We start from the raw sequence: 14,274 nt of genomic DNA on the forward strand, positions 1-14,274 counted from the left end.
TAGGTTCTACAGTCAATGCTTATGGCACCACATGAGTCAAAATTGCCCTTGACAGCCTCTCAGAAAGGCTCTGCACAGGAGTCTGACGTTTGTTCTGTCTCCCCTATCATCATCCACATAGTTTTCTCCTGGCCTGGAACAGAAAGCTGCCTCCTCCACCAAACACCAGAGGAAATAGGTGGCTTGTGCTTAGGGGCCACCTTGAATAAAAAAAAAAAAAAATACACATTTAAACACGTGTCTCACCCTTAGCACCACAGAATGTTCATACTATGAACAGTCCACAGGAACCAGAATGACTGACCCTGCAGGAGACATACATCTTCCAATCTCACACCCACTCATGAGCATATGGTCCTCACATTCACCAGTGGGTGGATCACCCACACCATTTAAACTTTTTAAATCAAGGATATAGAGCTGAGTTCATGTGATTTGCTATATGAACAATATCTCCTCAATGCACAATCACATCCAGCTCACACAAAGCCCTCCTTTTCCTATACCTGCCCCAAAACAACTGGCTATCCTCTCTTTCACTGACTTCTTCCATCCAGATCAAAGGCTACTGCTCCTTAAGATTCTATCCTTGGAACTTATCATTAACTCTTCTTCCAGGATTCTCACCCTTTACTTAGGGATCCTGTATTTGACATGGCAAGATTTTTCTCTCTGGTTAAGAGAGGTGTGGCCTAAGAGTTTTCTTCACTTTCACTGAGGGGGGATTAAGGGATTAGAGAAAGAGCTCTTCTAGGCATTCAGCACTGGGCTTGCAAAGAAACATGGTAAGTGCACAATAAGTTTTGGTTTTTTGTTTTGTTTTGTTTTTATTTTGGGGGGGTTACCAGGGATTGAACTCAGGGGCACTCAACCACTGAGCCACGTCCCCAGCCCTATTTTGTATTTTATTTAAAGCAGGGTCTCACCAAGTTGCTTAGCGCCTCACCACTGCTAAGACTGGCTTTGAACTTGCAATCCTCCTACCTTACCCTCCTGAGCCGCTGGGATTACAGGCATGTGCCTGGCCACAGTAAGTTTTTTATGAAGAAATGGGTAAGAATTGGAATTCTGCCAGCTTGCAAGGGACTCTCACCACCTCTCAGTTTTCTTTTTCTCAGAACCAGGGATGGAACCCAGGGCCTCACACATGCCAGGCAAACATCCTACCACTAAGCCACATCCCCAGCCCAACATTTTGTGGTGCTGGGGATCAAACCCTGGGCCTTGCACATGCTAGGAAAATATTCTACCACTGCTACATCCTCAACCCCCACAGATATCTGCTGAGGCTTAAATTTCACCAGCTCATCTGAGATCCCAGGCCAGGCCTTCTGTCACACCAAGCCACACCAAGCTCAGCAGTGCTCACAGGCCTTTAATTTACAACTTCCTGGCCACATTCCATCACTGCCTCAGGATGGTGAGGAGAGATGAAGATGTACTGCCAGGTAGGCCACACCAGCTCTGAGTCCAAGTAGGCAGGGCTGAGGTCAGGCTGGCAGGGTTGTGGGGGCTCCTAGCCCCAGGCGATGAGGGAGTTGCTGGCCTGGGCAAGCTCAGTGATGGACACCCGGCCCCGCTGTCGGATGAAGTTGGCCACAGCAGCCAGTTCCTCTGGGGTTATGTAGATGAACTTGCCCCGGTCGTCAATCACACCTGTAAGGATATGCAGGTTGTGGGGCTGAGTCCTCCTGGGACCTCCCAATCTGATCTAAGAATATCCACCCATTCCTTCACAACTAGCTAAGAGCCCTCCAGGTCCCCTGCTTGCCTGACCTTTTCTGATTATATCCAATCCTGGCTAGGTGAGTCAAATCAGGTTTTGCTGCCTGTCCTCATAACTCCACAGCCAGCTCTAAGCCTCGGCATGTCCTTGTAACTGCATCCAACCATTCAGTGCCCTTCTTTGAACACCCACCACTGCTCAGAATGCTCATCCTGTTTCTACAACAAATCCCTACAGCCCACTGTGGATAGATACTCCCCAGGCCAGGCTCTGTAGTGACTGAATCTCAATCCTCTCACCTGTTAGAGTCCCATCAGCCAGCAGGTCCTGGATGCGGTTGATAGTGTCCTATGAAGAGAATGCTTCTCAGAGCAAAGACAGGTGCTACTGTCCCAAGGAAAAAAAACACATTTTCCCTCCTGCTACAGCCAAACCTCCTTCCCTCACTCTCATAGCTATCCCATATAAATCTGCTTCTCCTTTGGAGGGACCATGAGGAGAAGAGGCTCTAGTCCTGGGTCCTGCAAGACCACCATCAGAGGCTCTCTTCAGGTGGGAGGGGAGCAGTGGAGATGTTAGGCCACAAAACAGCCTGTCTGCAAGAGTTGTCAAGGTAACTGGATTTGGGCTGGTGGAGGGATGGGATTTGAAGTTTTTTCTTTTCTTTTCTGCTTGTTCTTTCATCTAGTAAAAATGCAGGATTCCTGTGGTGCCAAGACTTCTACATTCTAGGTTGGGGGCAGGTTGGAGGGGGGCCTCAGGACTCTCCCATTCTTATGACAGCAGGTGCCCTGCTGCATACAGACCCCATGGCCTCCACACAGCAGGTGACCTTCCAGAGCTTACCTGAGTCCGTAGGCCCACCTGGGAAGCCAAATCTTCCAAGAGTACAACCTTGGATTGCTACAGGGGAGGGAGAAAATGGGAGAGAGAATGAGTTTGGGCTAATTCCTTCTAACATGGAGATATCCTTTTAGGTCTGCATTCTGATTTACGGTTTTCAAAAAGGATTTTTGTTGATGGTGTCTTCCCCACACTGCTGGGAATATACTACCACTGAAGCACATTCCCAGCCCCTAAAAAGCTCTTTTTTAATAGTACTAGGGAGTGAACCCAGGACCACACACATGCTAGGCAAGTATTCCACCACTGAGTTACATCCCATCCCTTTTTAAATTTAATTTTTGAAGCAGGGTTTGGCTATAGTGCCCAGGCTGGCCTCAAACTGGAGACCCTCCTGTCTTAGCCTCCCAAGCAGCTGGGATTACAGGTGTGCACCACTGTGCCAGCCACTATTTTTATGAACTGTTACCAATACTTTCATTTGCTCAGGATCTAACAAGGCACTGAAAGGATGCAGGGAAATAATGGTAAACAAAACACAGCTCCTACCCTTGAGCTCACAGCCCAGCTGGTGAGAAAGGAAGTACATGAATAAGGAAAGAGGAGACAAAGACCCCCAATGAGCCAGGACCTCTCAGTAGACCCAGTGGGGGTTCATTCCTGCCTCACCTTTGCTCCTACCCCCTCACCCTGGATCCCCCCACAACTCTGGCATGCTGAACTTATCCTCACCCATCTTCTTCACACCATCTGAGGCACGGAGCCCACCCTCAAAATAACTGTCACTAACACTGACAAGTGCTTTCCATGTGCAGCTCCATGGCATGTTCCACGTGCTGCCCACACACCCTCAGTAAACCTTAGTTTCCAGGGTGCAGCCAAGAATCCACAGCTGGGTATACACATGCATCTGCCCCTGCCTCCCCCAGAGAGAGCATGTGACTGAAGAGAAGGTGGTCCCCTGCATTTCTGTGAATCTTCCAAAGCAAATGAGCTGGGGGAGGAGTGACACTGTGAACCTCCCTGATTGCAGATGGCATGTGACTTATTTGAAATGCCAAACTGTATGTGCAAGCAGGAAGGCCAGGGAGTGGGCAAGCAAAAGGTGACCTGGTCAGCTAGCCTCTGTCTAAAAAACAGGGAACAGGCACTGGATTCTTGGTGATAGCTCAGAACTTGACCACAAATCATACCACGTGGTCCTCAAAGACCTGGCTTGAAGTTCTGCTGGAGCTAAAAGTGTATTAAAAAAAAATAAACAAACCCAGTCATGATCAGAAAGTGGAATGGAACAACAAGAGCAAACTATCCCTAAATCTCTATAAACTATGCTATGTGCAGAAACCTTCCTCTGGTTTTAAAATCCTAAGTCTAATGAGCCCAACCCCTTGGAGTGGGGAGGAAGGTGGGTGGACTGAATTTCAGAAGTCCCCCTTCTTGCTGCAAGACAGCAACTTCAGGAGAATGACCCAGTGTAGGCTTAAGAACTCATAAGCTCCAGAAGAGTTTAGAGAATCCCCAAGAATGGAACCTCCAGGGAAGCACTGAAAGCAAGAACCAGAACTGCCTTGGGGACTTTCTTCTAGTCTATACAGTGGTGAGGGGGATGCTAAAGCTGATCCCCCCATCTAAATTCACCTGGAAAGGGTCCAAGAGGAGGCATTTTAGGACTGTCGCTGCCCACTGGGTGGATGGAGACAAGTTCTTAATAGTAGCAAGACAGTGGGAGAGATATATCCAGGGCAATAACCCTGGATCAAGTGGTGATAGGCTCGAGAAAGGGCTCCATCAAAGAAAAATGCTTCAAGCTGTCAGCATTTCTCCCTACTAGAGACCCCAGACCATAGGCCCATGCCCAGACTCTCACTGTTGGGAGGTGTCTAAACCCTGCTCTCTTTTGGGAGTGATGGAGGAGGATTATGCAAGACCCAACTCCTTGGCAGCCCCTGGTACCACCCCCACTATCGCCCCCGCTCCCTCTGCACTCCTTCCCTCAGCCGCCTCTGCACCTCTGAGCTGCACTTGAAAACCTCTCCCCTCACCACATCCTTTGTGGGAGAGAAGTTGCTTAGCAGCAAAGCAGATCAGGATGTGCTTATGCAACCTGAAGCAGCATCAGGGTGGACTGCATGGTGGCTGCAGATGGAATCGACACAATGCCACCCTACTCCAGGTTACAAGGGAAATGTCATCCTGTTTCCCTTGGAAGACCCAAGTTCCCAGTCAGGAGCACATGGCAGAGGACGCTTGTTTTAACTCGGTGTGACAGAACTGGCAGAAAACACACGTGAAGAGACTTGAAAACACAGTGACTCACTAAGCGTGGGGTCTGAAGAGCAGGGGAACTGTCAAACTCCAGCGTGAGGAAGCTATCAGAGGTTTGCACCTCCCACACAGACACAGGTCCTTCTCCCTCTTCTGGGTCCAAGGAGAAGGGACTCCCCTAGCCAGGACTCAATAGTTCAGACCCACTGGGCCCCATGCCCACTCCTGCATAAGCTTGAATAAGTCATCCTCAAACCCTGCTCAGGTCTGAAAAGGTGTGCATGCACATGCATGAGACAGGGTGTCACCTGTACTGTTCTGTGGCTTCTTACCTTAATGTAGTTGATAAATTCTGTCAGGAAGCTGTGGGACTAGAGGAATAGAAAAATCAGGGTGGAGTCACAGAAGTCCATGCCTGACCCCCACTGTGTGTGTACTCTCTGCTCACCTGCCTACAGCCTGTCTGTGTGCCTGCCCGATTACTGCCCTGCATGAGCAGCAGATCCTCCCAGGTGAACAGTCTGGGGGCATCACTCTCCACCGAGGACAAGGCCTCTTGCTGCAAAGGCCTATTAACACTCACACAAACTCTCATATCCCAATTGGAGGTGTTTGCCAGTGAAGTGGTCAACCCTGAGCCTCACATAGGCTGCCCTTATGACACAGGCTTCTCAGGGGTGGTGGGCTTACCTGCTCCTCAGTCATGGTCTCACCCACACCCTCCTCCTCTACCACAAAGGCTTCCTTCAGTTTCAGGTACTCCTCATGCTCCCGCCGGGCCTGTTCTTCCTGGGCCTTTCTCTCCTCCTCCTCCTGAGGACACAGAGGACAAAGAGTCAGGTATTTGGGGTAGATGCCCACCTATCCTGTTCTGGTCCCTGATGCCCAGTAGGGTACCAGGGCATACAGCTCAGCAGTTTCTCAGGGACAGAGCTCCTTTGAGATCCCCAACCCGACCCCTCTTGTCTTAGTCCATTACCATTCAAACAAATGGTACCCTCCTTACTCAGGAGATCTACTTAGCAAAAATCTCTTGAAAACCCTTCCACAATCATGTCCAAACTTCATGAACAAATATCAGGCTCCATTTCCGCACCACCCATGCACCAGCCAGCCCACTCCAATCTGGTTTTTATGTACCAAGCTCCACTGAAACATCTCCTGCTGTTGTCTCACCTCTGACTTCCATCTCACAAATCCCTCAATGGCGATGGGAATAGCCAACTATCCCCTCTTTCTTCACTCAATTTCCACACCCCCACCTTTGCCTGGATTTTCTCCTGCTCCCTAGACATTCATTCTTGCCTCTTTCATCATTCAGCCCAGCCCCTGCTCTACCCTTTACTCTGGCTGGGCTACCTCACCCAGGCCCAGCATTGACAACCATTTCCTCACCAGTGACTGTCACATTTGTACTCCCAACCAAATCTCTCCTCCCAAATATATAACTGCCCAATGATATACCACCTGGGCCATCTCACAGGTACCAAACCCACCCTGTGGTCTACTTGCCACATCTGGTCTTCCTGCTAGGTCTCTGGCTGGTGAATCACACAACTACCTGGCCAGCTGCCCTGGTCAGAAATGAGGTGCCATCTACCACTTCTTTCTCTAACTTCCACAGAACTCTTCAGTACATCCATATTACTGTCACTACCTAGTGCAACAGCCTCTTCCCAATACAACCCAAACTCAGAAAACAGAGCGCACAGAAAAGTGTTTTTAAAATATGATGCTAAAACCAAGTATAGGGTTCATGCCTGTAATCCCAGATATTTGGGGGAGGGGCAAGGTAGAAGGATCACAAGTTTGAGAACAAACTGGACTTTGTAAGAGCCTATCTCAAAATAAAAAATGAAAAGGAATGGGGATATAGCTCAGTGGAAGAATGATTGCCTAACGTGCATGGCCATGTATTCAATCCCCAGCACCACAAAAAAAGTTAAAAAAAAAACATGAAGCTAAACCCAGGGCAAATAATAATATATAAGACGATGAGCCTAGAGCACCTTGCAGCAACAGAAAGAAAGTGCTAAAAAACAAACAAAAGGACTGGGGATGTAGCTCAATGGTAGAGTACTCGCCTAGCATGTGCAAGGCCTTGGGTTTAATCCCCAGCACAACAAATAAATAAATAAATAAAAGTACTTCTACCTAATTCCTGAGGGGTACTCCTTTCAGGCAGATAAAGCGTAACTCCCTACCCTTGGAGGCTGAGCACAAGTCTTTTTTGATTTGTTTTGTTTCTGTGACACTGGGGATTGAACCTAGGGGTGCTCAACCACTGAGTTACACCCCCATTCCTTTTATTTTGAGACAGGGTCTTGGTAAGTTGCCCCATTTCCTCTGACCCTTTCCCTCTCCTCCGTGCTTACTATATTCCAGCCACTCTGACTACCTCAATGTTTCTCAAATGTTCCAGGCATACTCTATAAATTATATAAATAAGAATCCTCATCTCGGGCCAGGCACAGTGGCACTCGCCTGTAATCCCAGCAACTTGGGAAGCTTTTGCAGGAAAATTGCAAGTTTGAGGCCAGTCTCAGAAATTTAGCAAGACCTTTAGCAGCTTAGTGAGATTCTGTCTTGAAATAAAAAAGAACTGTGGATGAAGCTCAGTGGTAGAATGCCCCTGGGTTCCACCTCCAATACAAAAAAAAAAAAAAAAAAACTGGGCACAGTAAGGCATGCCTGTAATCCCAGTTGGCTTGGAAGGCTGAGGCAGGAGGATTGAAAATTCAAAGCTAGCCTCAGCAATTTAGCAAGGCCCTAAGCAACTCAATGAGACACTCTCTCTAAATAAAATATTTTTTAAAAGGGCTGGAGATGTAACTCAGTGGTTAAGTTCCCCAGGGTTTAATTCCCAGTACCAAAAACAAAACAAAACAAAAAAAAAAAACACCAAACAAACAAAATCCCAACTCAAGCTCTGCTTTTTAGCAACATCTTCCACATTTAGAGGCCAGGAACAAAATAAATCAGGGTATGCCCATATGCCTGGTCCACAGCCCTTCTTCTAGGATAGAGGTGCTAGGGAGTTGCATGGGAAGCATGGCTGGCTAGTCAGGGGTCAGAGGACAGGATCAGTCTCAGTCTCACCTTCTGTTCCTCCTCCAAGCGAAGCCGCTCCTCCTCCTTCTTCCACTCAGCCTCACGTTGGGACTCTAGACGTTTCCGCTCTTCACGTTCAGCCTCCTCTGCCTAAAGACAAAACCTTCATGGGGCACCCCATACAGTTTGCCCCACTTCCAGACAGGTAGGGGAAGGCAGTACTTGGGCCAGGGCAAAGACCAAGACTGCAGGAGACAGAGCAGTATTCAGCAGTCCAATGTAAAAGGAGCCCAAGGGTAGAGTCTGCCGAACAGTGGCCCTTTTCCATTTCCCAGAGCTACACCCCATCCCTCCTGCTTGCCTCACGCTGGGCTTTTCGAGCTTGTTTCTCCTCTAACTTCCGTAGTTTCTTGGCTCCAATTTTCCCTGTCAGATGAGTTTCCACTGGCTTCTCAATGTCTTCTTCTTCCTGGGCTGGGTATGGTTAGAGGAAGATAGTTCAGGTCCTAGCTAGAGGGGATTCATCCTACCCCTTGTCACTCTCCTCATGAATGAACTCCATCTACCCACCTATGAATGTTACTAGTCCAGCTCTGCCATACTGAGGCATCTACCATAAAATCATGTGTGCGCGCACGCGTTATGCTGCGGGTGGGAGCATCTGTAAGGATGAGACTTTAGATAATGTACACATGTAAAAGGGAGATGCCAATATCTGGGTGTCTGAGGATCACAGGTGGTGATGAGATTGCAGAGGACCTTGGTTTCTACCCTGGTGCCACCTCCAGGAAAGGACAGCCCTGTGGGGAAATTTATCCCAGTCTCAAATCCAAAATTCTCTCATTCTACTCAAGAATTATTAAGCATTCAGGGCTTAGACCCTGGCCAGGATTATCCCTTTGTCCTAATAGAACCAAGGTAAACATACAGTCCCACCCCCCTGACTACCCAAGAGCCAGCTTAAAATTAAAGAGATGCTTTTTTATGAGCAGTATGGGTATCTGAGACAAGAGGGATGACACAACAGAGGACCTTTTTTGAGTCCAAAGGGCTAACCTCAAGGATTCAAGGCAAAAGTCCCAAATGCCCCAGTTTCAAGGAAAGGCCCTGATATCCCTTCTTCAGGCTCAAACCAGCACTTAAGTACTAGAGAAGAGGCATTCTTTCCTACAATCCTAAAGGCTCTGATCTCCTGGCACCAGGGATATGGAGACCTCTATGTCAAGAGAATGCTTCTATTCCCAAACCCTTCTTCTGGGGTTACAGGTAACTGCACTCCAAGAAGGGCACTGGGATATAATAGATGGATTACGGAACTCTCAGGGTCAGTCTAAAGGCCCCTGACCTCCTGTGTTTAGATACTGAAAGCCAAGATGAAGGAAGAGGAGGTTAACCAAATAGAATAGTCAGGGACCAGTTAGAGACCAGAACCAAAGTCTGGGTCCTAAGTGTCCATTCACTCTACCCCATGTCTCTCTTACACTGTGGCTTCACACTCCACTCTCCCACTTACCCCATCATCAATCCAGCCCTCTTCACTACCAAGCTGGGCCCCTCTCACCTGGGATGACAGCTTCCTCCTCATTCTCATCCACTTCTGTCCAGGCTATCCGCTGGGCTCGACGCTGGGCCTGCAGGCGGCTGCCCAGGTCCCTCCTGCGCCGGGGCCTGCCTCCAGCCCTCTGTTCCTCAGGCTGCAGAGGCCGATACTGGGCCACCTGGTCTGCTATTATTGGATCCTCTTCATTGTGCAGTGACCCTGGACCAGCTTCAGGAAGAGAGGAACCAGGACAGTTGGAGCAGCTCAGCCCCCTTGATAGCCCAGGAAGCAGTATCCTAGACGCCTCACCCTCCTCTGTTCAACCTCCTCCCAGACTCTCATTGCCCATTGCACAAAGCCCCAACTTCACAGTCTGATTGCCAAGGCCTTTACAACTGGGCCCACGCCTTGGTCCAATATAGTAAGCTCAAGCCTTCCCTCATGCCTGATTTTGATACTTCTCTCCCCTCAAGGCTCACCTCTCCTGCAAGCTTGGGAGAAATCCACCCTGATTTCATCAAATGCCCATTTCAGGACTTCAATTATTTTTTAACACCACCTATCATGATTTTTTTTAATATTTATTTTTTAGTTGTAGTTGGACACAATACCTTTATTTCACTCATTTATTTTTTTTATGTGGTGCTGAGGATCGAACCCAGGGTCTGGCGCGTGCAAGAGGAGCGCTCTCCTGCAGAGCCACAACCCCAGCCCTTTGTGATTTTATTTTTAAAATAGTTATTTAAAATAATTATAAACTACAGGTCTGAAGGAAAAAAAATACAACACAATTTATTTAAGTGAAAGATTTGGTCTTCCACCTCCCCTTAATAATGTCACAGATACAGTACGAACTCTGCTGGTTAATTCCACCCCATTCCCTCCCCTGAGATAACTTCCATTCCAAAGTTGGTGTGTGTCATTTCTCACCATCTCTGACACCCCAGACTCAGTCTCTACATTTCTCAGGCAGAGGCTGAGTCTCCCCTCCCTGGAAAATCTGTTGTATATGTGCCATACCTCAGATTCTCTCTCCCCTGAACTTGGAGCACCCAAGTGCTCTCAATAGCTGGTGGGTTCGGGGAGCAGGGAAGAGACACATATACAAATAACTATGTTGACAAGAGATGCGGGGAGGGGAACTGACAACTTATCTGTTCTGTGTCCCGGCCAACCATATGGCCTGGTCAGTGTGCAGAGCATGGCAGAGGGAAGGCCAAGGCAGCACGGCTGCTCTACTTGGCGGGGAAGGAGAGGGCTTCAGAGAGTTTTCTTGAGCCACCTCCAGCTCCCTTCAGTTCCGGGTAGGCAGAAAACACCCAGAAGTCTCCTCCCTGGCACCCAACAGGGAGCCAGTTTGAGAGATGGGAAACACTGTGGCCTCCCTATGGGCGCAATGGGAACTGGTCCAAAGCCCCCTGGGTGTGGAGGTCTAGAGTGCCAAGGGGCGAGGCTCTCAGGTTTGGGAGAAAAGTGTAGGGGCGAGGCCACGCAGTTCCCTATCAAGGAGGCTCGGTGGTTCCCGTCTACTCGCTAGCCCGCGCCCGAGTTCCGCGTCAGCCTCACAAGCAGGCCGGCGCATGCGCAGCAGCCGTAGGCAACGGCCTACCGAGGCTGAGAAGGCCCGAGAACCAGGCCCCACCGGTCCTGGAGCGGCGGCACCTCCTACCTGCTACCGCTCTGCCACGACTGCGAGTGAGGAAGAGTATAAGGCCGACAAGCAGAGCCGCCGCCACCAGATACACCACGGGCGCCACCATGACCACGACCTCCCAGCAGAACACCAGCGCGTCCACGGTGAGGCCCGTATCACCCAGGCCCCGCCCACTGCCCATAAGGCTCTCCCGTTTCCCACGTTAGGCTCCGCCCTCTCTTCCGTGAGGCGCAAGGGCTGGACACTTCGCACAGGCTTTAATCTCTATATTTTAAAATGGGTTATACAGCCCGGCGTGGTGGCTCATGCTTATAATCCCAGCAGCGTGGAAGGCTGAGACAAGAGGATTGCGAATTCAAAGCCAGCGCCAGCAATTTAGCAAGGTCGCTAAGCAATTTAGCAAGATCTGTCTCTAAAATTTTTAAAAAGGGTTAGCGATGGGCTCGGTGGTTGAGAGCCCCCCCCCCCCCCAATTCAATCCTTGGTACAGGGCTGCGAGTAGCTCAGCAGCAAAGCGTTTGCCTTGCCGGAGTACGTCTGCAGCAGAATAATCAGGGGGGGTGACGAATAACTTGTGTACGTTGATACAGCAGGAGTAGGAGCCGTTTATTGCAGGACAGGAGCAGTATTTATACATTCCACACAGCTTATCTAATTAGCATAAACTAGATACATCAGTCAACCAATCAGGAATCTCTACACCTAATGGCTCGCTTTTGTTACTTCTCAAACCACTCCCTCTGGCATTTTGCCAGGCACCATCCAGACTTGTTTACGAACTTTAACATTCCCCTGACAAAATGCCAGGTGTTATTTTGACTTGTTTACAGACTCTAACATTGCCTCACATTCGCAAAACCCTGGGTTCCATCCCCAGTTCCAAAAAACAAATAACAAAAAAAGGGCAATTCCTGGTACAAAAGAAATTAAAAAAAAAAACAAGTTATAGGAGAGCCAGCGGCGGGAGGGGGTGATGCATTCCTATAATTCCAGCAACTTCGAAGGCTGAGACAAGAGGACAGCAAGTTGGAGGCCAGCCTCAGCAATTTAGCAAGACCTTGTAAAAAGGGCCAGGGATATAGTTCAGTGGTGGTGTGCCCTTGGGGTCAATCCCCAGAATCACTAAATAAATAAGTAAAATAAAATAAATTAAAACACTCATGATGTTAATTATTGGGAAGTTATCACAAAAGTAGGAAACATTTAGGCACGATTTTTTTAAATCACCAAGGTTGAGAATGTGGCTCAGTGACAAAATGCTTCCTGGCATGTGTGAGAATCCAAGTTCAATATCCAGCATCAGAATAAGTAAGTTAATTAATAAAATATACCACACTATTTATATAAACAAACAAATGTGGAAAAAATGCAAAAATATACTTAGGATGTCACACATCAACTGGAATGGAAGTTACCTCTGGGAAGGGAATGGGGTGGGATTAATCAGCAGAGTTTTGGCTGTACTTGTGACATTTGATTTCTTTAAAAGGGGAAGAAGGGGAGAGAACAAATTTTTCATTTAAATAGTGAAGTATTTTCTTTCTCAGACCTGCAACTTTATAACTATCCAAAATAAAATTAGTTTTATTAGGTTATACAATAATTAGTAATCCAGTGTTACCTAGTGAGAATTTGGTATTCCCACAGGGAATTAAAATTTCCTGTTAAGTCTTCAGGACCTAAAAAAAAAAAAAAAACTGGGGACAAATTATACCTCAGTAATTAAAAACAAAACAGGACAGGCTGGGCATGGTGGTGCATAGCTGCAATCCCAGCAACTGAGGCAAGAAGATTTCAAGTTCGAGACTATCCTCAGCAACTTAGCAAGACCCTGTCTCAAAATAAACAATAAAAAATATTGGGAATGTGGCTCATTGGTTAAGCACCCCTGGGTTCAACCCCCAATACCAAAACACACAAAAAACAAAACATAGAACAGGTTGTGAACTGAAATTTTTTTTAAAAAGCAAAGAACTAACTGAATGGGGTATCACATCTATAATCCCAGTTACCCTGGATGGTGGAGCAGGATTGCAAAATTGAGACCAACTCTGGTGAAATTTATCGAGATCCTAGATCAAAATTAAAAAAAAAAAAAAGTTTAGGGATGTAGCCCAATAGTAAAGAGCCCCTGGCCTCAATCCTGGTACTGGGAATTAAAAAAAAAAAAAAAGCAACTATACTGGGAATTTGCTATTATAGCAGGATATGTGCATATAATGACATAAGATAGGAGCAGGGCTAAGCAGGGAATTTGAAAAAAAATATATGGCAATGAGGCTGGGGTTGTAGTTCAACGATAAGAGCATATGGCTCTGGATTTAATTCCCCTTAACTGGGGCAGAGTAGAGGATAAAAGTTGGCAAAATGTGCTGGGGGTGGTGGGGCACACCTGTAATCCCAGCAGCTCAGGAGGCTGAGGCAGGAGGATCATGAGTTCAAAGCCAGCTTCAGGAAAAGTGAGGCACTAAGCAACTCAGTGATACCCTGTCTCTAAATAAAATACAAAATAGGACTAGGGGTGTGGCTCAGTGGTCAAGTGCTCCTGAGTGTTCAATCCCCAGTATCTATCTATCTCTATCTCTCTCTCTCTCTCTCACACACACACACACACACACATACACACACACACACAAAGATAAAGTGGTAAACAAAAACATATGTGGCTTACCATGATGATTTTTGGAGAACAGGTATTAGCTTTTCATCACTGTGACCAAAATACCTAACAAGAACAATTTTGAGGAAGAAGAGTTTATGTTGGCTCCCAGTTTCAGAGGTTCAGTCCATGGTCAGCTGACTCCATTGCTCTGAGCCTGAGTTAGGCAGAACATCATGGTGGAAGGTGTGGAGGAAAAGCTGCTCAGTCCATGACAGGAAATGGTGATTGATAAACCCAGTCTGATTCCCTCTTAAAATTGGGAACCGTCTCGCTACAAAGACATAAAAGCTAATTTCGGCTTTACTATAAATTACTGCAAATTCTGAACTTGCTTGGAATGCCTGCCTGCCTGTGCCTTGAACTCACCCATGCATGGCTTTCCCTGACCAGATAACAACTCTCTCTGAGGCTCTAATGACTTTCATAAGTTCTGATGTCAGGCCAGCAAAAATATAAACTAGCCTTTGTGTTATGCTTGTCAGAGTTTTGTTATCTGTAACACCCTCCCCCCTTGTGTAACTTTCTGGGCTATA

General features: G+C 47.6%; 1 protein-coding gene across 4 annotated transcripts; it reads right to left on the reverse strand.

Moving 5' to 3' along the window:
- Positions 1-718: 718 nt before the first annotated feature.
- Ddrgk1 (DDRGK domain containing 1) lies at positions 719-11,270 on the reverse strand. 4 transcript variants are annotated; one of them, XM_015482465.2, is made up of 9 exons: positions 11,095-11,269; positions 9,447-9,653; positions 8,247-8,359; positions 7,934-8,035; positions 5,525-5,647; positions 5,167-5,205; positions 2,573-2,629; positions 2,026-2,074; positions 719-1,656 (listed from the first exon to the last, which is right to left on the reverse strand). In XM_015482465.2, the coding sequence occupies exons 1-9, from the start codon at positions 11,258-11,260 to the stop codon at positions 1,517-1,519; spliced, it is 996 nt and encodes a 331-aa protein (XP_015337951.1). In that variant the 5' UTR covers positions 11,261-11,269; the 3' UTR covers positions 719-1,516. The 4 variants fall into 4 exon arrangements, 3 of the variants coding, with proteins under 3 accessions (XP_015337951.1, XP_048667189.1, XP_048667190.1); XR_007350505.1 differs by having other exon boundaries at positions 1,617-1,656; positions 2,026-2,113; XM_048811232.1 differs by lacking the exon at positions 5,167-5,205 and having other exon boundaries at positions 11,095-11,270.
- Between the last annotated feature and the right edge of the window lie 3,004 nt (positions 11,271-14,274).

Source organism: Marmota marmota, unplaced genomic scaffold (assembly GCF_001458135.2).
Source record: "Marmota marmota marmota unplaced genomic scaffold, marMar, whole genome shotgun sequence".
NCBI lineage: Eukaryota > Metazoa > Chordata > Mammalia > Rodentia > Sciuridae > Marmota > Marmota marmota.

What these genes read in the sequence shown, in the direction of transcription:
- Ddrgk1 (XM_015482465.2), bottom strand. Translation starts at nt 11,260, where the DNA reads ATGGGCAGTGGGCGGGGCCTGGGTGATACGGGCCTCACCGTGGACGCG. An exon ending in AGACCATGACTGAGGAGCAG is followed by an intron (nt 5,206 to 5,524) that starts GTAAGCCCACCA and finishes CTATTCCTCTAG; the next exon opens with TCCCACAGCTTCCTGACAGA. An exon ending in AATTTATCAACTACATTAAG is followed by an intron (nt 2,630 to 5,166) that starts GTAAGAAGCCAC and finishes CCTCCCCTGTAG; the next exon opens with CAATCCAAGGTTGTACTCTT.